General features: G+C 42.0%; 1 protein-coding gene across 1 annotated transcript in view; it reads right to left on the reverse strand.

Annotated features, from left to right (window-relative positions):
• LOC126235191 (hemicentin-2-like) overlaps positions 1 to 27,535 on the reverse strand; it is a 534,119-nt gene that overhangs the window by 344,640 nt on the left and 161,944 nt on the right. Inside the window, exon 2 of the mRNA XM_049943921.1 lies at positions 21,785 to 21,907. Within this exon, the coding sequence (XP_049799878.1) occupies positions 21,785 to 21,907 (123 nt within the window). The remainder of the gene's footprint in view (positions 1 to 21,784; positions 21,908 to 27,535) is intronic.

A 27,535-nucleotide genomic window follows, 5' to 3' on the forward strand; every position in this document is an offset into this window, starting at 1 on the left:
TCCTTAGTCTTCAGTGATTTAATTATTGACTCAATCTCTCTCTTGTCTGTATCACAGAGGAGTATTTCAGACGTCAATCTCGGAAAGGCATTTGCTAAGAAATTTATATGATTTCCTGTAGAAACTAAATTTTTATTTAATTCACCAGCAATTCTCAGAAAATGGTTGTTAAATACTGTACATATATCTGATTTAGCAGTAACAGAAATATTATTACTGTGAACTGACTTTATATCTTCAACCTTGTGCTGCTGATCAGACACTTCCTTCACAACTGACCATATGGCTTTAATTTTATCCTGTGAATTAGCTATTCTATTTGCATACCACATACTTTTTTCCTTGCTAATAACATTTTTAAGCACCTTACAATACCGTTTGTAATGGGCCACCGTAGCTTGATTGTGACTACTTCTAACATTTTGATATAATTCCCGCTTTGTTCTACATGATATCCTTATCCCACTAGTCAGCCAACCGGGCTGTCCATTACTGCTAGTACCCCGTTTAGAATGTTCTAATTTAAAGGAACTCTCAAAGAGCATGAGAAATGTGTTATGGAAAGCATTGTATTTATCATCTATATTATCGGCACTATAAACATCTTGCCACTCTTGTTCCTTGACAAATTTTGAAAAACTCTCTATTGCTGTTGGATTAGCTTTTCTACGTAGTTTGTAATTCAATACGACGTTGGTTTGAGTACAAAAACCTTTTAATGTTAAAATTTGTGCATCATGGTCTGAAAGGCCATTGACCCTTTTACTAACAGAATGCCCATCTAGTAATGAAGAACGAATAAAAATATTGTCTATGACTGTGCTACTATTCCCCTGCACCCTAGTTGGAAAAAACACAGTTTGCATCAGATCATATGAATTTAGGAGATCTACCAACATCCTTTTCCTTGCACAATCATGTACAAAATTAATATTGAAGTCACCACATATAACTACTTTCTGGTACTTCGTCGCATCACAGTCTATTCACTGAACAATGCTATGTGTTGCTCTTACGCCTGACCAGGTAAACAACGTTCTACGTGATGTAGAAGAAGAGCAAGATATAAGCGTCAGACTGAGAGCCCTGGCGTGTTCTACGTCTCCAAGCTCAACATCAAGGACACTTGAAGAACAATGCAAGTATTCATATCACCTTCGACAGGTGCAGTGTGTTACACCTTCCGGCCACCCAGCTCGGTACATCTTTCTCCAGTGGTTTTTTGTACAAACTGCCATTCCGCTGTTTCTTTTCCGTTTTATTTCAGACAAGGAGGATGGAATAAAAAATTTCTACAAGCAACACATATGGACCGATCTCGGTTCTCATGCTACAGTACAGGCCAGACATCAGAATCAGTTTAAGATTCATGTGTGTGCTGAAATTGTAGGTGACTGCCTGGTAGGGCCATACGTTGTCCCAGCGAGTCTTACGGGTACTGTCCACAGAAACATTATTCAGGACATCCTCCAAGACCCACTAGAAGATGTGCTCCTGCAAGTAACAAGAAACTTCCGGTTTATGTATGACGGAGCTCCAGCACAGTTTAGTCTTAGTGTCTCTGGCATTTATCATAACAGATGAATAGCTATAGGAGGACAAATTGCACTGTATGCAGTTTCTCCTGACCTAAACCCTTTAGATTAGTATCTATGGCGAAACATTAAACAATTAGTCTATACAGTAGACCACCCGCACGCGTAAATCCTCACCGATGTGTAATGGAAGCCTGGGTAGCCATTAGAAACGGTCACGGAGTATCTGAAAAGATGTGACAGTCCATGATTCGACGAGTGCATGCATGTTTAAAAGCAAGAGGAGGACTTTTACAGCATTTGTTATGGCTTTATGAGTTGATGAGATCCGATCAGTTAAACTATAAACTTACATTAATAACTTCGATAGGAAAGATTTTCAGACATAGTTTATGTGAACTTATTTTCTTATTTTGGTTTACAGGGCCCGTCTCTCCGAAGCTTGTGTATGCATTTCTGAAACACCATGTGTATGCACAAGAACCCAGATGGAACACTAAGAATGGAAGATAGAGAATGAAGCGCTTGGATTAGAAAGGGTGTAAGTTACAGTTATGGAATAGAAATTGAAGATGGGAGGACATCAACGATAGGATTCGGTGACGACTTAGCTGTCCTCGGTGAAAATAAGGAATGACTGAGAGACCTGCTGAATGTGTAATAAACACACACTATGGACTGAGACTGAACTAAAGGAAGACGAAAGTGATGCAGAGTACGAGAGAGGAGATTACCGATAAATATAGCATAAAAATTGGTAACCATAAAGTAGAAGAAGTGATGTAGTTTTGCTACTTTGGAAACAAAATATCGAGTGACAGATGACCTAAGGAGAAAATAAGCAGTCTAGCGTAGGCAAAGGGGAAATTCCTCCCTAAAAGACATATGCTGAAATCAGAAAAAAGCCTCAGCCTGAAAAATGACTTTATAAGAATGTACGTTTGGAGTACAACACTATACGGTAGAGTATCAAGGACTGCGGAGAAACCGGTAGAGATGAGAATCGCAGTGTTGGAAATATTTACGTAAGGATACTGAAAATAAAATGATATCATAAGATAAGAAATGAGGAGGCTCTCCACATAATCAACGAGGAAAGAAATATGTGGAAAACCCGAGAAGAAGGGACAGGATGATAGGACATGAGTTCAAACATCAACGAATACCTTCCACAGTACTAGATGTAAAGGGTAAAAACTGTAGAAGAACACAGAGGTCGAAATACATTCAACAAATAGTCGAGGAAGTTATAAGTAGATGTTACCAGTCATAACTCTGATAACAAAAAGAAAAATCAATAAAAATATGATTCCACCGCGTGGTATGCATATTCTATTCAGACAACAGACGTCAGCTTCAGATTAAGCTGCTGCGCGAAATGAGTCTCAACAAACAGTACTACACGGCTGCTCAGCGACAGCGTTTTATCAGTTTGGTGGGGGGAAACAAGAAGTGCTCAGGAGTTCATGTTTGTGTGAGACGGGCGCCTAGTAGGTTGGCATTACGGCAAAGCTGCATTGTACGGTGGTCTGCGGGACTCGTAGGGGCTCATTTGTAGAACAAATCATCTTCGGACACTCCTGGTGCTGCCATCCTTCTCTGTGTCTCGCTCTTTAGCATTTAGCTGTTGCTGCAGCTCATTTCACTGATAAAACTTTGTAGGCCTGCCGCTTCATTTATTTCGTAGAATTTTTGCTTCTAAGACTTTTTTTATTATATTGTTATGTCTAATTAGTTGTCCAGTTAATTTAGTTTTTCTTGTCTGTAGCCGGCCGCGGTGGTCGAGCGGTTCTAGGCGCTTCAGTCCGGAACCGCACGACTGCTACGGTCGCAGGTTCGAATCCTGCCTCCGGCATGGATGTGTGTGATGTCCTTAGGTTAGTTAGGTTTAAGTAGTCCTAGGTTCTAGGAGACTGATGTTAAGTCCCATAGTGCTCAGAGCCATTTGAACCATTTTCTTCTTCTCTGTATCATGATATTCAGTGTAATTTTGTCTTTAATTCAGGATGTTTTTGTGCTTTTCTTCACATCCGCATCTGTAATCGATCTACTTGTTTTTTGTATGTTTGTTTCTGCGAAGTCTATCCGTCACACTCATAGCTTGAAAGGCTCAAATAAATGTTTTGATGATTTCTTTTCTTGTTTCTACATTTAGGTGGTTGTTTCTGGTATATAATTCCTATTTATAATGCCTTGTTTGGTCGTTACAATTGTTCTTTCAATAATCGTATTATTTGTGGTGTCATATGTTATTGTACTTCCCAGTACAAAACTTAGTGTACTTGCATTAGTGCTGTATTTCTTATGTTATTTTTGGCCTTAATTTTCAGTTCCATTTACCTTTATTAATTTTCTTTTGTTCAAGGCATCAAACAATATTTTAACTCACAGTTCAATTTCATTTCATATTCTGCTACTACTAACTCATGAGCAAAACTAATACAGTCTATTAGTTTACTAGTAATTTTGATCCTTATGGTGCAACGTTTCGTTGTTGGTATTTTACCTTCTACGTATAAATTAAATAAATATGGGGAGAAAACAGCCTTGTCAGGCGGTTCTTCTTTATTTAGCCTGTTACTTAATGTCATTGATATTATTTCTGTAGTATAATTTTTGTTTCGATTGAGAATCACCCTCTCCCTCTTATTCCAGTTTTATTCAGTTCTCCAAATAATATCTTCCAGTCCACAAAAAAGGTTTCTCAAGGTAAGAAAAGCGGCATATGTTTTCCTATTCATCTCAGTTCTACTTTCCGGAACGATTCGCAATCAAGTTTGCCTTTGCTAAATACAATAATGTAAAGACGGTACAAATAATACTTAAAAAAAAAGTACAAAATGGGAAATGTATGGTGTTGGTGATGTTTAATATCAATGTGACACGGAAAAATTGGTGAACAGACGGTGAGTTTTGTAATATACGTCACCCCACGCGTGGATAGCCCGGGGACAAAGCGCTGCTAGCGTGCCCATTATCCGAGCAGAAATCTTCACTGACCGCGGCTTTGCGTCCCGGCTTAGCCCTAATTAATTGCCGCAGCACGTACGGAGCGAGTGCACTAGGGCGCACACACACATGCAATGCCGAGCACAAGTGTGGACACGCAGCGCTGTACAAACCTCATAGTGTGGCGGCGCTCGTGTTGCATCGCGTGTAAAAGCTGATCAGTGGCACCGCCAACACATTACTTTGTTTACTCAAAACACGTATGTTACAAGGTGACACAACTGCTCCATATGCCACAAATATAGCAGCATTTACGACTACCTATAGCTTTTTCAGGGGCACTAATTTAGCAAAAAATGAACAACTAAAACACATATACGAGGGGCGTTCAGAAAGTAAGCTCCGATCGGTCGCGAAATGGAAACGACTATGAAAATCCGATAAAGCTTTGCACAGATGTGTTGGGTAGTGTCTCTAGTATAACCCCAGTTAGCATCACGTCGCTCTTCTCATTTCTGAGCTCGCAGTGAGTGCGTAAAGATGTCTAGAAAATAGTGTCTGCCGCCAAGTACGAGGGCCTGGTGAGAAATTTCGCCTGAAGCTATGCAGCTAACATTACATAACTGTCGTGCTGTTTCTTCTTCAAGACAATTCTCAGCCGCATTCTGCAGGGGCAATGAAGATGCTCCTGCATCGTTTTCAAATGGAAATGTGAGATTCCCCACAATACAGTCCGCAATTGTCTCCCCCTGAGTTTCATCTCTGGTCACATGAACCGCTGTCTTTGAAGACAACATTTTGACACAGACAACGAGGTGTAGGCCGGCGTGGAGAATTGGCGGAAAGCACTGGCGGCTGCCTTCTATGATGAGGCTATTGAAAAGTTGGTACAACGCTATGACAAAAGTCTAAGTCAGAACGGCGACTACGTAGAGAAGTAGCTGAAAGGTGTAGCTAATTGTTACAAGTAAAACATTTCTGATGTTCACTGTGGTTTCAATTTGGCAATCAATCGGAGCTTACTTTCTGAACAGGCCTCGTAGTTTGTAGAACGCAATTATTTTCTCTTCCACGTAACGTGTAGTGGTATAGTGCATTATTACTATCTGGAACTTTTAGATAACGCTGTTTTGTATTGGAATGTTAAAGCGAGGTGCTCCTTGAAATACGAGGCCTGTTCAGAAAGTAAGCTCCGATTGATTGCCAAATTGAAACCACAGTGAACATCAGAAATGTTTTACTTGTAACAATTAGCTACACCTTTCAGCTACTTCTCTACGTAATCGCCGTTCTGACTTAGACTTTTGTCATAGCGTTGTACCAACTTTTCAATAGCCTCATCATCGAAGGCAGCCGCCAGTGCTTTCCGCCAATTCTCCACGCCGGCCTACACCTCGTTGTCTGTGTCAAAATGTTGTCTTCAAAGACAGCGGTTCATGTGACCAGAGATGAAACTCAGGGGGAGACAATTGCGGACTGTATTGTGGGGAATCTCACATTTCCATTTGAAAACGATGCAGGAGCATCTTCATTGCCCCTGCAGAATGCGGCTGAGAATTGTCTTGAAGAAGAAACAGCACGACAGTTATGTAATGTTAGCTGCATAGCTTCAGGCGAAATTTCTCACCAGGCCCTCGTACTTGGCGGCAGACACTATTTTCTAGACATCTTTACGCACTCACTGCGAGCTCAGAAATGAGAAGAGCGACGTGATGCTAACTGGGGTTATACTAGAGACACTACCCAACACATCTGTGCAAAGCTTTATCGGATTTTCATAGTCGTTTCCATTTCGCGACCGATCGGAGCTTACTTTCTGAACGCCCCTCGTATTTAAAAAGAGTAACTCACAAACATTTTTAAAGTTCCATTCCATTTTTTTCTCATGTTAGTTCAGTTCTTTCCTCACACACGTAACGCTTATTCAACATTTGAGCGTTGAGCGTTGAGAAACGACATATGTCACTTTATTGCTGTTTTCAGAATAGTGAGGATTTATCGAAGACTCAGATAAATTTTCACTTACGAAGGAGTTAGTCGTTGCGATGAAGAATGCTACCTCATTTTCCAACACGAAACGGGACTGAGGAACATCGCTGGTCACAGAAATTGTTATGGCAGTAAATGAATACACATCTCGATGCGTAATCAAATTCAGGGTCTTGTTTCGAGGAAATGCTCTAACATGCTTGGTTTGCAGCGAAGCTACGGCCAGATCACAAGGAATTTAGCAAGGTTCATTTCTTAATGATGGTCATTAAAATTGCTACACCAAGAAGAAATGCAGATGATAAACGAGTATTCATTGGACAAATATATTATATTAGAACTGACATGTGATTACATTTTCACACAATTTAGGTGCATAGATCCTGAGAAATCAGTACCCAGATCAACCAACTCTGGCCGTAATAACGGCCTTGATACGCCTGGGCATTGCGTGAAACAGAGCTTGGTTGGCGTGTACAGGTACAACTGCCCATGCAGCTTCAACACGATACCACAGTTCATCAAGAGTAGTGACTGGCGTATTGTGACGAGCCACATGCTCGGCCACCATTGACCAGACGTTTTCAATTGGTGAGAGATCTGGAGAATGTGCTGGCCACGGCAGCAGTCGAACATTTTCTGTATCCAGAAAGGCCCACACAGGACCTGCAACATGCGGTCGTGCACTATCCTGCTGAAATGTAGGGTTTCGCAGGGATGGAATGAAGAGTAGCGCCACTGGTCGTAACACATTTGAAATGTAACATGCACTGTTCAAAGTGTCATCAGTGCGAACAAGAGGTGACCGAGACGTGTAACCAATGGCACCCCATATCATCACGCCGGTAGATACGCCAGTATGGCGATGACGAATACACGCTTCCAATGTGCGTTCACCGCGATGTTGCCAAACACGGATGCGACCATCATGATACTGTAAACAGAACCTGGATTCATCCAAAAAATGACGTTTTGCCATTCGTGCACCCAGCTTCGTCGTTGAGTACACCATCTCTGGCGCTTCTGTCTGTCATGCAGTGTCAACCATGGTCTCCGAGCTGATAGTCCATGTTGCTGCAAACGTCGTGGAACTGTTCGTGCAGATGGTTGTTGTCTTGCAAACGTCCCCATCTGTTGACTCAGGAATCGAGTCGTGGCTGCACGATCCGTTACAGTCATTCGGATAAGATGCCTGTCATCTCGACTGCTAGAGATACGAGGCCGCTGGGATCCTGCACGGCGTTCCGTATTACAATCCTGAACCCACCGATTCCTTATTCTGCTAACAGTCATTGGACCTCGACCAACGCGAGCAGCAATGTCAAGATACGATAAACCGCAATCGCAATTAAAGTCGGAAACGTGATGGTACACATTTCTCCTCCTTACACGAGGCATCACAACAATGTTTCACCAGGCAACGCCGGTAAACTGCTGTTTGTGTATGAGAAATCGATTGAAAACTTTCCTCATGTCAGCACGTTGTAGGGGTCGCCAGTGCCGCCAACGTTGTGTGAATGCTCTGACAAGCTAATCGTTTGCATATCACAGCATCTTCTTCCTGTCTGTTAAATTTCGCGTCTGTAGCACGTCATGTTTGTGGTGTAGCAAATTTAATGGCCAGTAGTGTATTTACGGTAAAAATTTTACTGTTGGATGAGTGCCTTCACACGCTGCTGATGATCATGAATTTTTATGTCTTGAATGTTTTTATGACATATGTATTGGTTCTCTTGAAGTATAAAAGTATGAAAATCAAAGTAACAATTGAAATACTGGATATTATTGGTTTTCCATTCCCAATTACTGTTTAATCATATGAAACTATATAAGATTTCTGATGCTAAAATCTATCTTCATTAAAATATTCACATTGGATTTATCGATATCACAAAAAATACTGACTTCACATACATTCACTACAACAACAACAAAAAAATAGCAAAAGAAACTTTACGACTCGGTATGGACACGGAGAACAAAAATTCGAAACCGTGTTCTTAGCCAGTACGCCACCGTCCACAGTTGATTTACTGCTGCACGTGCAAACTGATACAGTAGCGTGAAACCTTAATAATATTCTTGGAAACTATTGTGTGACTGGCACCGAAGACAAAATAGGTGCCCGTTTATTTTCAGCCAAGCGAAGTTTCGACTGTGCCATAGAGCGATCTTTTCAGGGTTACCCTTGTAAGGTGTGGTTTCCGGAAACAGCAGATGTAACTCGATGCTTCCACACGGAGTTTTCGCAATATTTCACAAGGCAGAAACATAGCGCGAGCAATCGAAATTGTCCAAATGCGTGTCTAGAGAAACCAACACACTATCGAAGTTGATCACCACGTCCGACATCCCGTGGAACCGCTATGATTATGTTGGTCTTGTTAAAGAGGGATTAAATCATATTTTGTTAGATGGAAACTGACGTGTTTCATTTCCTGTGATTTGTGGACTGTTTCATTCTTTCTTTACAATTACGTTCCTAAAACTGTGTCACTGTTGAGCTTCCCATGAAATTACAGAGTGTTTCTTGCGGTTGCACCGTGATGTCGAGTTATGAAAGTGTTTAAAACGACTCGAAGAGCTCTTCAGTGAGACATATTTGGCGTATGTTAGCTGTGTAGGGGTGATTTCGATGCTGGAATACTTATGGGAGTAATAATTTACGTTTTATTTCGAAGTGTTTATTTCATTAAACCGCATTTGAGCTAAATTCGTTGCCCGACCGAAGTTCAACTTTTTCATGTAATGGCACGGTGATGTAAAGAGTGAGTTGTCTACACTCTATGCCTGTTTGTCCTGATTTAGCCCTATCTATGTGACCCTCAACTTTTTTAGTTAAGCGGGAGCCGATGACACAAGTACATGTGCGGAGAATCTGTCATAAAAAAAGCGTTATTATACCTTTCCAGTATTCCAGCAGTTCTTTGTTTCCTTTATAGAAATTCTCGAGACATTACTGTTGGCAATTTTTGTACCCTGATTCGTATTCGCATCATAACTGCTTCCCCTTTCACGTTATCAGAAACTGTAATTGTACTGCAATCATTCACTTGTTGCATTTTCTATGCGGCGTTTGAGGTGTATTCCTTGGTTATTGAGAAAGATTTTCTTTCCTGATTTGAGAATATGTTATCGAAAGCTTAATAAATTTCTTTGTTGTGTTCACATTCCATAGTCAACGTTGTTTTTCCATTTGGGTTAATATGTGTTAGAGGTGGCGCCATTGATAGCATTCACTGCTGTTTCCATAGAATAGTACGAGATAAACATCATTTTTTACTTCTCAAGATCACGTATTTACCAACCTCACTGAGGTCACTTTGTCCAAACCATATTTCTTCTTTTAGGGCACCAAATTGCGTCATATTATATTTTTAACAGAATGAATTCAGAGGCATAGTAAACCTACACATGCCTACTTCCCGCGAATAATAAAATTCTAAAACTTGGCTGCAAAGTACGTTGGATTACACACCTAGATGATTTCATCCGTTAGTACACCTAACCTTATCATTATTCCGTAATTTGGGCCGCATAATGTCTCTAAACTGTGAGGTAATGGAAATGCCCGAATTCACCATTTATGTGACATACACTCCTGGAAATGGAAAAAAGAACACATTGACAACGGTGTGTCAGACCCACCATACTTGCTCCGGACACTGCGAGAGGGCTGTACAAGCAATGATCACACGCACGGCACAGCGGACACACGGTGGTGGCCGTCGAATGGCGCTAGCTGCGCAGCATTTGTGCACCGCCGCCGTCACTGTGAGCCAGTTTGCCGTGGCATATGGAGCTCCATCGCAGTCTTTAACATTGGTAGCATGCCGCGACAGCGTGGACGTGAACCGTATGTGCAGTTGACGGACTTTGAGCGAGGGCGTATAGTGGGCATGCGGGAGGCCGGGTGGACGTACCGCCGAATTGCTCAACACGTGGGGCGTGAGGTCTCCACAGTACATCGATGTTGTCGCCAGTGGTCGGCGGAAGGTGCACGTGCCCGTCGACCTGGGACCGGACCGCAGCGACGCACGGATGCACGCCAAGACCGTAGGATCCTACGCAGTGCCGTAGGCGACCGCACCGCCACTTCCCAGCAAATTAGGGACACTGTTGCTCCTGGGGTATCGGCGAGGACCATTCGCAACCGTCTCCATAAAGCTGGGCTACGCTCCCGCACACCGTTAGGCCGTCTTCCGCTCACGCCCCAACATCGTGCAGCCCGCCTCCAGTGGTGTCGCGACAGGCGTGAATGGAGGGACGAATGGAGACGTGTCGTCTTCAGCGATGAGAGTCGCTTCTGCCTTGGTGCCAATGATGGTCGTATGCGTGTTTGGCGCCGTGCAGGTGAGCGCCACAATCGGGACTGCATACGACCGAGGCACACAGGGCCAACATCCGGCATCATGGTGTGGGGAGCGATCTCCTACACTGGCCGTACACCACTGGTGATCGTCGAGGGGACACTGAATAGTGCACGGTACATCCAAACCGTCATCGAACCCATCGTTCTACCATTCCTAGACCGGCAAGGGAACTTGCTGTTCCAACAGGACAATGCACGTCCGCATGTATCCCGTGCCACCCAACGTGCTCTAGAAGGTGTAAGTCAACTACCCTGGCCAGCAAGATCTCCGGATCTGTCCCCCATTGAGCATGTTTGGGACTGGATGAAGCGTCGTCTCACGCGCTCTGCACGTCCAGCACGAACGCTGGTCCAACTGAGGCGCCAGGTGGAAATGGCATGGCAAGCCGTTCCACAGGACTACATCCAGCATCTCTACGATCGTCTCCATGGGAGAATAGCAGCCTGCATTGCTGCGAAAGGTGGATATACACTGTACTAGTGCCGACATTGTGCATGCTCTGTTGCCTGTGTCTATGTGCCTGTGGTTCTGTCAGTGTGATCATGTGATGTATCTGACCCCAGGAATGTGTCAATAAAGTTTCCCCTTCCTGGGACAATGAATTCACGGTGTTCTTATTTCAATTTCCAGGAGTGTATTTTTGTAGCGAAATGAGAAATTAATTAAACTCTCCACCCAAGAATCTTAGCGTAGCTTTCCTGTAATTTTAGGCAGCAAAACCACAATGGTTACAAGCTTTGAGGGTAGGTGTCGATATGTATGTAAGAAGTGCGTGTTTGTCTTCTCCATAAAATCTGTATAGACTTTGAAACGCCAATGTTATGGCGCTGGGTTGTTGAACATTCATTTCGTTCCACTCTCACACAGCATTGGATACGTTTGCGCCCCTGGTCAGCAACGCTAGAGAAGCAAGTGCTAGCAACTATACCAGCGTTTGCACTGCATTTTTTACTGCATTTTTCGCTCTCTATAGTACGCCAATCCAAAAAGGTGGAAGTGATTTCATATTGAATGAAACATCCATGTTCAACATGCAGACGTCACGTTGTATGTCTTTCAGAAATGCATGCGATTTTAGAACAGTAAGTCAGTTGTTTGCTACTATAAAATTAAACGTCAAGCGGCTGTTATAGGTGACACAGTTGACCCTCGTTCGCACTGGTAGCGAAACTTTACGCAGGGTAAAATGATCGATTCATGGGTTACCGGTTTTTGCAAACCAAAGCTAATTCCAAAAAGACCCAATCTGAACACGCATCTACAATGTGTATGTCGGTCTGTCCTAATCCCAGAGATTTCTTTCACTATAATTCTGGCTCCAAAGTTTGTACTACCGCAGCTGCACCAACATTGTATATACCACACATTTATTTTCATTTCTTTCTTAGGTCCGAAGGTTTCTCCTAAGCTCAAGCATACCTGTCATGCGATTAGATACTACGCTATTACAATAGACTGCTGACAATAATTTTAAAATTAAAAAACCTTAGACATTACAGTAGGTACGCGAAAGACTTGACGTGTTATGTACAAATCAATAATACATTACAACGAAAGACCGTAAAGTCATCTTGGAAATCTTTCCAACCTAACCTTGAAAAATGTGTTTTATTCCTAAAATTTTTGCCGCAGGAAATTTACTGAAAGTGGAATCTGGAGCACAGTGCATAACTTCCTCTGCAGTAATTAACCGTGTGACACCCAATCACAGATCGTCTTTCTATCGAGTGCCCACTGATTAAGTGCTGCATTCCTGTATAATCATGTATCTGTTACTTATTCCACGTCCAATGAAGCATTCTGTGGCAAAATTAGAATTCAAAGACGCTTGAACAACGACCTGGGGGAGTTCCCAAACTGCCATCATAGTTCGATCGTTCTGTCTGCCAGTTTCGGACTTCGTGAAACACAAATCACACCACATGACATTTGAGTAATTGATGTCAATAAGCATCGCAAACTGGTTTATTAATTTTACTGGACGTGAATATTATTTAATTACTCGAAGAATTACAGGGACCGACCACTTTTGTATCATTTCTTTACAGGAACCGCATTAAATTTTTATTTTTATTTATGAGACGACGCGTTTCGGAGATTCGGGAGTCTTTTTATTGGCTCAATACATTTGCGTTAATTATTGCATTATCAACCGGTATGTTAACAGCACTTTAAATGGCGCTCCCAGCATTTATTCTGTTTCCAATAGCTGTTTGTCTCATTATTACGACCGTAACACACAAACGCTCGCAGATTGTCGTATCGCAGCACTAGCCTACTTTTTTTTATGAAGTTAGCAGCACCGTTTCATTTTGTCTAAGCTCCGCTAATAATTTTAATTGTGCACCTTCACTGTTTAGCCGGCCGAAGTGGCCGTGCGGTTAAAGGCGCGGCAGTCTGGAACCGCAAGACCGCTACGGTCGTAGGTTCGAATCCTGCCTCGGGCATGGATGTTTGTGATGTCCTTAGGTTAGTTAGGTTTAACTAGTTCTAAGTTCTAGGGGACTAATGACCTCAGCAGTTGAGTCCCATAGTGCTCAGAGCCATTTGAACCATTTTTTTCACTGTTTATTTGATCACACTGTGATAATAAAATTTCACTTTTTCTAGAATTCCATGTCAGAAACTTTATATGCACTGTGTATAATTACTGTTAAATGACAAGCTGTTATCTGCAGGCCACGAGCTGATGTAACATGCTACCCAATTTGCTAAATATTCAACATTGAATCCGCGCCTATCACACACAAAATTGTATCCACTGAAAAAAGGGGCAGTATGGAAACGCTCTTTCTTTAGTGCAATGTTACTGACACATATTGAGAAAAACAATGGACCTAGATTAGAATACTATGACGCCCCTCCCCTTCTCCGCCCTCTCTTAACCGATACAGATCTGTTCCTTTCCTTATTACACTGGAGGGAAATATTCTGATTCCTTTTTTTAGACAGAAGACGAACAAATGTCATCGCTTCCACAAAATCCACAATGATCTCTTTCATGGATTGCCGATATAATACTTTTGTTAAATACCTGCTGCCCTCTGGTCATCATTTATCGCTGCTGGTATCTAAAACTCAAAAAATAATTATAATTTCTTTTGATTTCTCCATCCAGAGTGCAAAATTATACAACAGGTGCGTTACTGCTATCCTAAGTGTCGCCCTTTCCAAATCTTTTCTTTTATAAAGAGCTTGTCTTAAGAAGAATTTAATCTCTCTGAATAATGAACATACTAGACAGACATACTATAAATGTGTCTTCATCAGTAATGTATGGTAGGCCCTACAATGGTTTTCACAAGTCTTCTTGATATTTCGTCGTATACATGAGACTATTCAAAATGGCTCTGAGCACTATGGGACTCAACTGCTGAGGTCATTAGTCCCCTAGAACTTAGAACTAGTTAAACCTAACTAACCTAAGGACATCACAAACATCCATGCCCGAGGCAGGATTCGAACCTGCGACCGTAGCGGTCTTGCGGTTCCAGACTGCAGCGCCTTTAACCGCACGGCCACTTCGGCCGGCTCATGAGACTATTCCCAGTGCATCTTTTCTACAGCTACAATTACAAATATATCTTAGAACGGCAGCTTTTAAAGTTTGTTGAAACTTGTCTGTACAAACAAAACTTTATTTAACATAGCTACTGACAGCTATTGATTATAAATACTTGTACTACTGGTGGATCTCTAATAATTTCATTTATCCAAAAACAGAGTTACGTCGAACACTCCACTTCTGCACTGAAATTTCATTCATGCCTTATCATACATACTAACTGCTACCTATTCACTTGGCACAATTCATTCCTTTAGCCAGTCTGTCGAAATTCTTTAGCACTTAGCAGTATTGTACGTAGTAAGTTTCTGGAACTTGTACGTATTCTGTAACATACTGTTATACAATTTCCGGCTTCTCCCCTACGATATTCTAGTATTTTCATTTATCCATTACTAAAGATCTTTTGCTTACTTTTTTATATTGGAAATGAGCTGTCTAAGAGTATGAAAATTAGTGGGAATTTTTATTACATATCTTCATACAGGCTATCGGTATGGTCGACATTTGTTAACGCGTTTCTCAAGTATCACCTTGAATGTCTGCACTGCAGATTGTTCTGTTTCCTCTAATTTTAGTTACTAAATAACTTGGAATATTTCTCTGAATTAATGTATTTCATTAACGCGTCATTATCAGTTTTTCTCAATGTGTACCGCTCTCACACAGAACAATCTGTGATTTCTTAAATAGTACACGACAGTTGGAGGATGACGAGATTTGAACAGGCTGTGAAAACCTTCATCGAAAATTCCATCTTAATTGGTTCCAACAATAAATTGAAATCTTGTCAGCATTACATCGCGGTCTGAAGACGGTAAGCCGTTACGTGTTTCTTCTGTCAAAATTCCATCAGTTAGCCTAGTAACAAAAGCCTCAAAAACTTACACATTGGATATCCTGTACTAGTGAGGAGATTAACGGAAGAAATATTTTCAAGTATATCATTGTACAGTGAATACCCGAGACAAATTCTGCAAAAGACAGATATCCCTTTCCCTTAAATATGTGCCTTGTCTTGAATGAGTAACATGGTCTTCGTCGCTCAACGTTGCTATCATATTCATAAAGTCTCTCTGCACATAGAATAATGTAACCAATCCTTTAAAGTTTAAACTGTTTACGTTCGTTTACAGTATTACAGTAGACGTACGCGATCTTAATAAACACGATGTTGTTCCAAGCAGTCTTAAAGTAGAAGTCGTTGGTCTTTCAGTTCTCGGCGATTTATGACTTCCTTTTTCTTTTTTAGTACTCTTCGCGAAAAGAAAATAATGAACACTCCCGGTTCTGCTCTTAAACCGATGCTCAATAAGCACGTTCCTTGTATGCCTTGTTCCTGATCTGATTTCATTAGCAGAGGATATTGCTTTTTCTCTCTTTAAATGCTCCTGTTTCAACGATACCATCCTTTTAGGAGTTCTGAGGATGCTCGATTCTTTTGAGCTCTCTTCAGATGTTACTGATTGCATCCCATCAAACAGTTACTTCCTTTCTCGATGTGCAGGGCGCCTCAGGTCTCAGAACTAACCGCCCATCGAATCAGTATTTTCCTCTGAAAGCACTGCTTCTATCCGATTACGCTCGACGCTGGCTCCTGTGTTGAGCACTACTTCTGACGCAGTGTGCTGTCTGGCGCACATACAGGTGAGCTATTTGGCTTTATATGACGTCAACTTTATCCGTTATCAGAATAATGCTACGTTAATAACAGGTCAGACCATCAGATACCACCTTGTTTCCGCTTTCTTGTTGTTATCGTCAATTTGTCTCTAGTAATTACATCCAGTGCTTCCTTTGTGCCCATGATGTGTAGAGTCATCTCTCTTATGGATCCATCTCTAACGTTCCTGCCGCGCTATGGCATCAACTTACTGTTGTTTCACAGGGGTGTACCTCGATGCCATTTTTCTCATGTTGTCAGCCTATACCTGTTACACACTGCCGTTTACTACCACTCGACTTTTTCAAAGTAATGTTTCCAGATCGTACGTTGAAAACGTAATCTTAATTTGAGTTTTAATGTACATATGTGTTGGTCAGGTTGACCTAAGGCCTTCTGAATGAAACGTTGTACCGATCGTCCGTCATCTCACAGATAAATTTTTTGGCGGTGACGCATCGCACACGCACCTTACAATTTCAGTTTACGTGAAAAAACAAGAAGCAGATGAAAGTCGCAAGGTTTCCCGTATCAGGTCCGATATTTCTACAGAAATGTGAAGAGATTCGTGGGAGTTTGATGGCTGTCGGATGGTGTAACGCATTCGAAATTAAGTCGCTGACTGCAAATTCATTGACGTGAACTACATATTGTACATCGACCTACAATTCACCTTACTGATATAAAGGAATTCACAGTAGATGAATTAAGTTCTAACGTATATCTGTATGGCTGTCTCGATATCAATTTCGCTACGGGATTCGGGAAATTTCCGTGCAGGGAAAGAAAATTTTTTGTATCAAGGATAGTTCTGATGCGTCTTGCGATAATTCCATCTACATGGCATCTACACTGAAGCGCCAAAGGAACTGGTATAGGCATGCGTATTCAAATATAGAGATATGTAAACAAGCAGAATACGGCGCTGCGATCGGCAACAGCTATTTGTGTCTGACTCAGTTGTTACATCGGTTGCTGCTGCTACAATGGCAGGTTATCAATATTTAAGTTATTTGAATGTGGTGTTATGGTCGGTGCAGGAGCGATGGGGCACAGAATCTCCAAGGTAGCGATGAAATTGAGGTTTTCCCCTACGACCATTTCACGAGTGTACCGTGAATAACAGGAGTCCGGTAAAATATCGAATCTCAGACACAAATGCGGCCGGAAAAAGATCCTGCAAGAACGGGACCTACGACGACTAAAGAGAATCGTTAAATGTGACAGAAGTGCAACCCTTCCGCAAATTGCTGCACATTTCAATGATGGGCCATCAACAAGTGTCTGTGTGTGAACCATTCAACGAAACATCATCGATATGGGCTTTCAGAGCGGAAGGCCCAATCGTGTACCGTTGATGAGTGCACGACACAATACTTTAAGCCTAGCCTGGGCCCGTCAGCACCGACATTGGACTGTTGACAACTGGAAACATGTTGTCTGGTTGGACGAGTCTGGCTTCTAATTGTATGGAGCAGATGGACGTGTACGGGTATGGAGACAACCTCATGAATCCGTGGTGAAATGTACGTAAGGTTCCTGTCTGATTATCTGCATCCATTCATGTGTATTGAGCATTCCGACGGAGTTGGGCAATTCCAGCAGGACTCTATGACACCCCACACGTCCAGAATTGCTACAGAGTGGCTATCTTGGGCTTACATTTCAGCAAGATAACGCGCGTCCATACGGGGCGACTGTTTCTATTGCTTGTCTTCGTGCTCGTCAAACCCTACCTTGGCCAGCAAGATTTTCGAATCTCTTACCAATTGAGAAAGTTTGTAGCATCAGGGGTAGAGCCCATCTTGGGATTTTGACGATCTGGCGCCCCAATTAGAATTTGGCACGGTAAACCTCAGGAGAACATCCAACAACTCTATCAATCAATACCAAACGGAATAACGGCTTGCATAAGAGCCAGAGGTGTACCAACGCGCTATTGACTTGGTTAGCTTGTGGGGCTCTTCCTTTAAAATAAATCATCCAATTTTTCTGAAACTGTAACCATTATTTGTCTGTATATGTAAAGCGTTTTTCGTCTTAGAATGTATATCACTGCAAAATACGTTGCTTAAGTCAAGGGGCATGCCTGAACTCGTTTTCGATTTTAAACCCTCTATTGTTGCATTTATGAAGGAAACTAAAATTACAACATCAGTAATGGCTTTCATACCTAGCATTTTAAGTGGACATGACTGCACGCTACCCACGATAAGACTTTGCAAGGTTAGAAACGTTAATATTTCTTGTTGTATGCGGATGCGCTTAAAAAGAAAGTCGCATTATAGAAGGGGCAGACTCTGACAAACACAGCCAGTTCCCTAATCCCGGTAGCAGCATAGGAAACGCGAGGTTTGAAGAATTCATTGTGGCCTTGTAAGAATTACAAGGATAGTTTTACAAACGTTTTGAGGACACTGGCAGTCTCACATCTGTTTTAGAGTTTTTGCAGGGACCGTGTGCCTTTCCAGTTGGAGGTACGTGTAGATGTAACTGATGATCTGCAGTGTAATTCCCGTTTCAAAGCCGAATCCTTCTACGTTAAAACTGTCCAGGACGTCTACATTGTGTTTCTGAGGCAGAATTTTCACGTCTCCATAATTAGTTCGCAAAATTGCTATAATATTACTATCAACGTGTACGTGTACGTGTGAAGACCTTTCTTTTTTGTACTGTGAAACAATGTAACCCACGAATACGTGGCAACCTGTGTCTGAAAATCTGTAAAAAGTCTTCGTCTGCCCATATGCTGACAGTCTGTACCAGATAAAAATTATATTATGTCTTCAGCTGGAAAAAATAAATAAATTAGTACAATTTGTTTTGTTTGACTGCACTGGCATTTCAATGTGGTGCGTTTGCAGCCTCACCCTCTTCCCTCTCCTTACGCCCAGACGACGTTCTGTGACGGTGGGGTAAATGTGAAGCCTGGCTGAGTGCATTGGTACCCTTGCCAGAGCATGGTTCTCGAGCAGAACTGTTGGCCGCCCCTGGTTTATATACTGTAGATTATTAATAGCAAAACCACAATAGGACTTCTTCCGGAACACAAGATATCACTTCCGTGTTACTCGAGGACATTCCGTCAGTTACCACTAACTGTGTGACCTTCATGACAGGAAATGGCAAATCTAGTATCAGAACTGAGACGTTACTCCATAAGCATGAAACTTGACTAGAAGCCACTTGTGTTGAACAGTACCGGAAGCCTTTCGGAAATACAGAAAGATCGACTCAATTATAGGTCTCCATACAGCTCATTACTGCGTGAGAGTTGTGTTTCACTCGAACGATATTAATCTGATCCGTGCTGATGCCGTGTTAACAGGTCCTTTTCCTCGGCGTAACTCATAGTATTTGAACGCGGTATATTTTCCACAATCATACTGGAAATCGACTTCATGATATGAGTCTGTAATTCATATGATTACTCCTACATTCTTTCATGAGTACTGGAGTTACTTGTGCAACTTTCCGATATTTAGGTACGGATCTTTCACCGAGCGAGAGGTTGAATATGATTGTTAAGTACGGGGACCTTACATCAGCATACTCTGACAGGAATCTACTATAGTTGGTTCACAATATGGACCATATGACTTTCCTTTACTAAATGATTTAAACTGCTTTCTTACGCCTAGGAATTCTTCAGTTTCATCGGACAGAACAGGGCTCTCCCAGAACAGATTTTCAACGTTTATGAAACTAGACAGTTCGGAAGGGCATGCACAAAATAACTCAAGCCTTCAAGACTGAAGCGCACGATAATTTTTGATTATCCTTGTTTTTGAGCAATCCGTGCAGTCTGACGTCCGCAATAACCCGATAATTTGGAGCTGGCTGTAATCAGTGCACTAACCCCAGCGTTGACGAAATTTGATGACTTCGGCTGTGAACAATGGTAAGCGACACACTATGGGAAACTGAGATATTGCATGCAAAATATAGTAATTGATGTGCTTGATTCCGATTAATTGAACGTTCGAAGATAATCCCAGGGATAGTAGGTCTCTCTTGAAATTCATATTCTAGCTAGCAGCGCCTGCCGGAGGATGTGTGCATGTAAACAGCTGCCTTTTCTCGTAACCTGTGCTGTGGCCGCGTCAAGGATGCTTTGAAGGGACGAGCTGTACGAATGTCAGGTTGATATGGATACACACGACTCAGGCAAAGATACTGCCTGAACAAAAATGCCCTTCTAAAGATTTTACTAATCAAGTAAATGCGTATATTTCGTGGAACAAGGAAAAAAATGGTTCTAGTGGCTCTAAGCATTATGGGACTTAACATCTGATGTCATCAGTCCCCTAAAACTTAGAACTACTTAAACTTAACTAACCTAAGGACATCACACACATCCATGCCCGAGGCAGGATTCGAGCCTGCGGCCGTAGCAGCAGCGCGGTTCCGGACTGAAGCGCCTAGAACCGCTCATTCACAGCGGAAAACAAGGAAACGATGTTATGTTGCGTGGCTGACCATGGTTTAGGTTCATTTACGTGGCAGTTCAATGGGAGGCATATTAAATCCCATCCTTAACGATTCTGACTTGCTGCAGTAAGGTTCTTGCATTGGTTTTTATGTAGCATCACCTACATTTCAATCGATACCTTCAAAACGATACGAACAGAAGCCAGTTATGCATTTACCCACTTACGCACATTATCACTGCGTTTACACACAGTCGAGTCACATAATGTGATCACCGTCTATATTGGACATCAGCGTGACGTAATCATTCACAAACAGTAGGTGGCAGCACTAGGAGTGGAGTTTGAACTCCTGTCTGTCCTATGTGATCTGTTTATTGTCCCCGAGTCGGCCACAGCACCACTTTGATGATCACTGGAGGGGCAGCTTTTGTGCGTAGGTTTTAATCTGTGTTATCAAACTTACGATACGGATGGTTTGAAAATGGTGTCCGAAACTAGTGTCCATTAAGGAATAAAAAAAATTTCTTATTGCAGCTTACGACGGAGCCACAACTGTTTATTTGAAAACGATAAACGAAGGAAAATATTATAGAACCTACAGTGGCAAGGGGGGAAGGAGGGGTGGGTGGGGATTGTTGCATCGAAACAGGCCCTCCATGTGAATGCTCTAAAAACTGTTTCGAGTGAATAAGTGAAGAAGACAAACAACGCATTTTCAGTTATTCCTGCCTCCAGAATTTCTATGATACACAAAACGCGTACCTGCAAGTTTGTTCCTGGCTGAAAAGTGTTATCCGTAAAAGGACCTCTTAAATTCGTATTTTGGAGAGATTTCGCAGCAATGTTTCATTAATTCGCCCAGCAAGTTAACAGGGTAAGACAATGGTAACTAATATTAAATGCAGTCAGTTTGCAAGTAAAAGCTGTCAGTTACAACTAACAAAATTACAAGAATAAAACTCAGCGTAAAATTTGCCATTTTAAAAATACGTTGTTACGGTAGATATACGTGAAAACAATGACACATCTACCTAATGAAAATCACATTGGATGTACATGATATACACCTATTTATGAGCATCTATTAAAAATGCACTGAGCGATTTTTCTAAACAATCAAAATGTCGTTTACCATTATTTACAGCAAGGTCTTCATGTCTTGTCAATAGCCACTTCCGCTAAAGTATTTTCATCTGCTACAAGAACGCCGTGAGATGCGACTCTTTCAGAGTGCTGGTAAGCAAGCAGAAGCGAGCAGCTGCTGGTGGCGGACGTACCTCTGAGCCACTTGGGCGATGAAGGAGGGTTGGCGTCCACGTCGCACTTGAGCGAGACGGCCATGCCCTCGCGGAGAGGAAACCCGAAGTCGGGCAGCCGGCTGATGGCGAACGACGGGCTGTCTGCAACAATATCCACAAGCGACGCGCTCAGTAATGGCACGGCTGCCGATAACCGGCGACGCGCCACGCACCACTCAGCGGGCCGGCCGCGTCCGGCGTCCAGGGCGCAGCTGGAATCGACGTGCTCTGACGTCCACTTAACTTGCCTGCTAAACCATTAAAGTAAGCCTCTGTCCAGGCGTGGCCCAGCGTTCGCTGTATGTGGCTGTGACATAGAGCACCATTCTTCGACCCGGCAACAATTAACCATTTTGTAATTCTTCAACGTCTCCCTGCGTAATTCATACCGAAATAGTTCCCTTATGAACCTCCGGATGTCAGCGCCCAATGGACATACTATTTCGGCAGGTGACCATGTTACCATATCAGGTACGCTGGTCTATACTACCAAAAAAGCAGTGCAATAGCCCCTCCCAATGACGTCATGGTGCTCTCAAGAAGGTGAGCACCTTATGATGACAACTTGATTGCGTCCATCGGTTGCTGACATCCGGCCATTCACCCGTGAACTATTTCAACTAAGTATTTTACCTATGGGGGATGTCAAGAATGGACAACACACAGACTCCCATGAACCTGTCAGAATATCTGTAAACAAGATACAGTGGCTTTGGATTTGAGGTCTTACATTCACAGCCGAGAGAGCACCATCCTAAAAAAATAGCTCTGCCATACCTCCTCTCAGTTACGTCATGATTAGAGGATGCAGCAATAGTCTACTCAGTTTTTGAGCCTAGTAACACAGTCGACGCATGAAATTTAAGATAAACAGCGTATGCTTCAAATGTTATTAATGGAGAATGTATGAGTGAAAGTACTACGTTAAATGCATATACGCCGTCTGATGGTAGCACTTAAAGGAGCTTAAGATACTTGTATGACATTAACAAAGTAAAGATGTCAGCTGAAGTGCAAATAAACTGGACTCGCATTCTAAGGGCTCGTATAAACTTATCTAAGTATATACACTAGGCAACAAAATTAAAGGGTCATTTTTCAGAAACCCGTAATTGTCTTCCATTGCAGCGCTTAACTCTGAAATGTCGTTCGATGGTGCCTACAACCTCCCTCTGCAACGGTGGGGAAGTGCGGCACCCTCGAGCGTCACGCTCCTCCTCAGCGACGCTTGAAACAACAAGAAGTCGACACATGGGGATAAAAAAGTTGCCAGCAAACTTCGTTACACGGCATGAACAAATGCGGTATATCTCGTGGTTACCAACACGCATATTAACACGACGTTTCTACACACTAAAAAGATAGACGTAGAGATACTTGCTGAGAGAATTGTTGAGGCATTTCTTGACATCCAAATACTGAAGAAAATCTACAGAAATGCGAGCTGAATATTTGAAACAGTAGATTCTCTTTCATACTTACACATTTATTAACTCAGTTTTTATATTAACTGACTAGCTCCTGATTTATTATATGTAAATCCCTATTGTTGGTTCTAAATTAAAGTAAATTGGTTTGCTTGATTTCCAAGTAATGCATCACACGTCTGCTTTATGTCTACATGTGAGATTTTAATGCGTAGTATAAACAAATATTGTATCTTTCATATTCCTTTCTGTCCAGTTAGCAATCTACATTTAATGCCGAAACTAGCTTTTGAAAGACTAGACAGTTTTGGCAGCTTCACTACCTTTCCCCAAGTGATCAAAAGTATCCGTACACCCCCCAAAAAATACGTTTTTCATGTTAGCTGCATTGTCCTGCCACCTATTGCCAGGTACTCCATATCATCGACCTCATTAGTCATTACGCAACTTGAGAGAGCAGAATGGGGCGCTCCGCGGAACTCACGGACTTCGAACGTGGTCACGTAATTGGGTGCCACTTGTGTCATACGTCTGTACGCGAGATCCCCACAATCCTAAACATCCCTAGCTCCACTGTCTCCGATGTGATAGCAAAATGGAAACGGGAAGGGCCACGTACAACACAAAAGCGTAAAAGCCGACCTCGTCTGTTGACTGACAGAGACCACCGGCAGTTGAAGAGGGTCATAACGTGTAATAGATTGATATCTATCCAGACCATTACACAGGAATTTCAAACTGCTTCAGGATGCACTGCAAGTACTATGACAGTTGGGCGGGAGGTGAGAAAACTTGGATTTTATGGTCGAGCGGCTGCTCAAAAGCCACACATCATGTCAGTAGATCCCAAACAACGCCTCGCTTGGCGTGTAGAGCGAAAGCATTGGACGATTGTACAGTTGAAAAACATTATGATGAGTGAAGAATCACGGTACGCAATGTGGCTATCCGATGGCAGTGTTTGGATGTGGCAAATGCCCGGTGAACGACATCTGCAAGCGTGTGTAGTGCTAACAGTAAAATTCAGAGGCGATGGTGTTATGGTGTGGTCGTGTCTATCATGGAGGGTGCTTGCACCCCTTGTTGCTTTGCGTGGCACTATCACAGCACAGGTCTACACTGATGTTTTAAGTACTCTCTTGGAGAGAAATTCGGGGATGGCGACTGCATTTTTCAACACGATCGAGCACCTGTTCATAATGCACGGCCTGTGGCGGAGTGTTTACACGACAATAACATCCCTGTACTGGACTAGCCTGCACAGAGTCCTGACCTGAAGCCTATAGAACACCTTTGGGATGTTTTGGAACGCCGACTGCGTGCCATACCTCACCGACCGACATCGATACCTCTCCTCAGTGCAGCACTCCGTGAAGAATGGGCTGTAATTCCCCAAGAAACCTTCCAGCACCTGATTGAACGTATGCCTGCCAGAGTGGAATCTGTCATCAAGGATAAGGGTGCGCCGACACCATATCGAATTCCAGCATGGAGGGAGCCACGAACTTGTAAGTCATTTTCAGCCAGGCGTCCGTATACTTTGTTCAGATAGTGTATCGGAATGCAGCACCTAAATGAATTCACGAACTGCTATTGAAGCAGTCTGTTTCTTCTAAGGACGCAACACTAACTCTCCAACTTTTTACTGTTTTTTCAAGTTCTGTACAGGAAAATAAAAAGGCCAAGAGCCACTGGAGAAAAGAAAAGCTATTGTCTTTATTGTAAGAGTTCAGACAGCGAGCTAGTACAAAGAAAAGAAAGAAAAACTGAAATGTTGAACAAATATATTAAAGGCTATACAAGAGAAACGATCATTTCGAGAAAGTGTTACGGAAAGGGAGGCTGAAGCTGATGAAACAGATATTGTAAATATGATACTGCTAGAAGAATTTGACAGAAAACTGGAAGCTCCAAGATGAATCATTGCATCTGGAGTAGACCACATTCCAACCGGGGCATGGAGGTCTTTAGGAGAGCATATCACGACAAAACTATTTCACTGTTATTCTAAGACAAGTAAAATACACTCTCACTCAAAAAAGAATTAAATAATCACAGTTCCAAAGAGGTAAGGTGCTGATTAGTACAAATGTTAGCGAATTATCGATTTAATAACTTATGGTTGCACAACATCGAAACGAATTACGTACGGAATAATGTAAAAAATGTGTCGAAGTCGCCCTTTGAGAAGATAAGTTTGGATTCTGGAAAAATGTAACAACATGAGGCAATACTGACGCTACGTCTCATTTTGGAAAAAGAGAAATGTTTACATAATTTGTAGCGTTAGCGGAAGCTTTTAACAATGTTGATTGGAATACGCTCTTCAAAATTTTTAAGGTTGTAGGAACAAAAAGAAGGGATCGAAAAGATGTGTACAACTTGTACAGAACTTAGTCTGCAGTTGCAAGGGTTGAAGGTCATTAAAGGGAAGCAGTGGCTGAGAAGCGATTGAGACAAAGTTGCAGCTTATTCATGATTTTATTCATTCTGTAATTTTGGTAAGCAATAAAAAAGCAACTAGATATTTGTAACGGGAATTAAAGTTCAGCGAGAAGAAATAAAACTTTTGAGGTTTGCTGACGACATTGTGATTCTGTGAGAGGCAGCAAAGAATTGGAAAACCAGTTGACTGGAAGAGGTGTTGTCCTGAAAGGAGGTTGTAAGATAAACATCAGCCAAAGTAAAACAAGAATGCTGGAAGGTAGTTGAATTAAATCACGTGATGCTGAAGGAATTAGATTAGGAAATGGGACACTAAAAGTTGCAAGCAACTTCTGCTCTTTGGAAAGCAAAATAACTGATTCTGTCCACTGTAGGGTAGGTGTAAGATGCAGACTGACAGGATCAATAAAATCATTTATGAAAAAGAGAAACTTTTTTACAATTAATATAAATTTAAGTGTTGGGAAGTATTTTCTGAAGGTGTTTGACTGTAGTGTAGCCTTGTACAGAAGTGAAACAATGATGGAAACAATTTCAGACTAGAAGGGGATAGAAAATTTAGATACGTGGTGCTATGTAAGAATGGTGTAGAATAGGTGGGTAAATCGAATAAGTAATTAAGAAGCACTGTTTGGAATTAGGGAGAAAAGAAATTTATGGCACAACTTAACTGTAAGAAGGGATCGGTTAACAGAAACGTTCTGAAGCTACAAGGGATACACAGTTTAAAGTAGGGAACTGGGAGAGAGGAGTGAGTAAAACTGCAGAGGGACACCGAAATTTGACTACAGTAAACAGCATCGTATGAAGATAGATTACGGCGTTGCGTCACATTACCCTGGCAATGATCAGCAGACCTTTTTATATTTCACGTCCTGTTGATATTATGCTAACGACAAATTTTTCATGTGACGGCTATTGCTTTCGCTGTATTTAGACCTCAGTTATGTACAGGAAGAATAAGAAATCAAAAATTAGTGGTTGATATAAACTGGAAAATGTTTGAATTTAACAATTGAGAAGTCTAGAATATTTCCAGAAACTGATATTTCATTGTATTTCATAAGAATCGGAAAGCTGGCCTTTTGAAAAATCTTGGTGCTTTAAATTCATGTAGCATTTATTAACTTATTTTTATATTAACAAATGAGAGGTTGATTGCAACACTATTCAAACAACATGTTCTTCCAATGTTCAGTGTGAGCACCATTTGTACCAGAGCACACAGTTTACGGGACAATTTAAATGACGTGTCACCCTGGCCGTGAGTCGTCAGACGACAGTCCGTGTTTGTAGTGGCGTTCGTGTTGCCATCATATGATGTATTTGTTGTTATTTTTGGCTAAGAGACATGAACAGCACAGTCACGGTCGTTACCTGACTTCAAACGGTCCCTTCTTTCGCAGACAATAAAGGCACTTGTACCTCAGCTACAAGGTAACCTGTTTTATGTCAAAAATGCAATTGAAGCAGTTGTCACGTCAATGCAAGAATGTGAAATTGATGTGTTCAAATATGACTTATTGGGTTTCTTACCAGATGCAAATAAGGAAGCTTCAAAATATTATATCGTCAGACCGAGACATTATTATCGTTCTGCGCAGTAACATGCTGTCGTGATATACGCCACATACATGGCCCGCGTTTTACTTGGACAGTTCCATGGAGCGAGATATTTAGGAACAGTGAAATGGACGGCAGAAGGTACTTGCTGTTGTAACCCATATCAGGAATTTTTCTCGTTTCGTTTGCGTTCTGGTTGCAAGAAGACTGATTCCTTAAACGCTTCTGTGTGCGCTGTAATCAGTCTAGTGTTCGGGTTCCCACAGCGCTGATAGGTATGGTGTTGAAATATGCC

This window comes from Schistocerca nitens, chromosome 2, assembly GCF_023898315.1.
Source record: "Schistocerca nitens isolate TAMUIC-IGC-003100 chromosome 2, iqSchNite1.1, whole genome shotgun sequence".
NCBI classification, from domain to species: Eukaryota; Metazoa; Arthropoda; class Insecta; order Orthoptera; family Acrididae; genus Schistocerca; species Schistocerca nitens.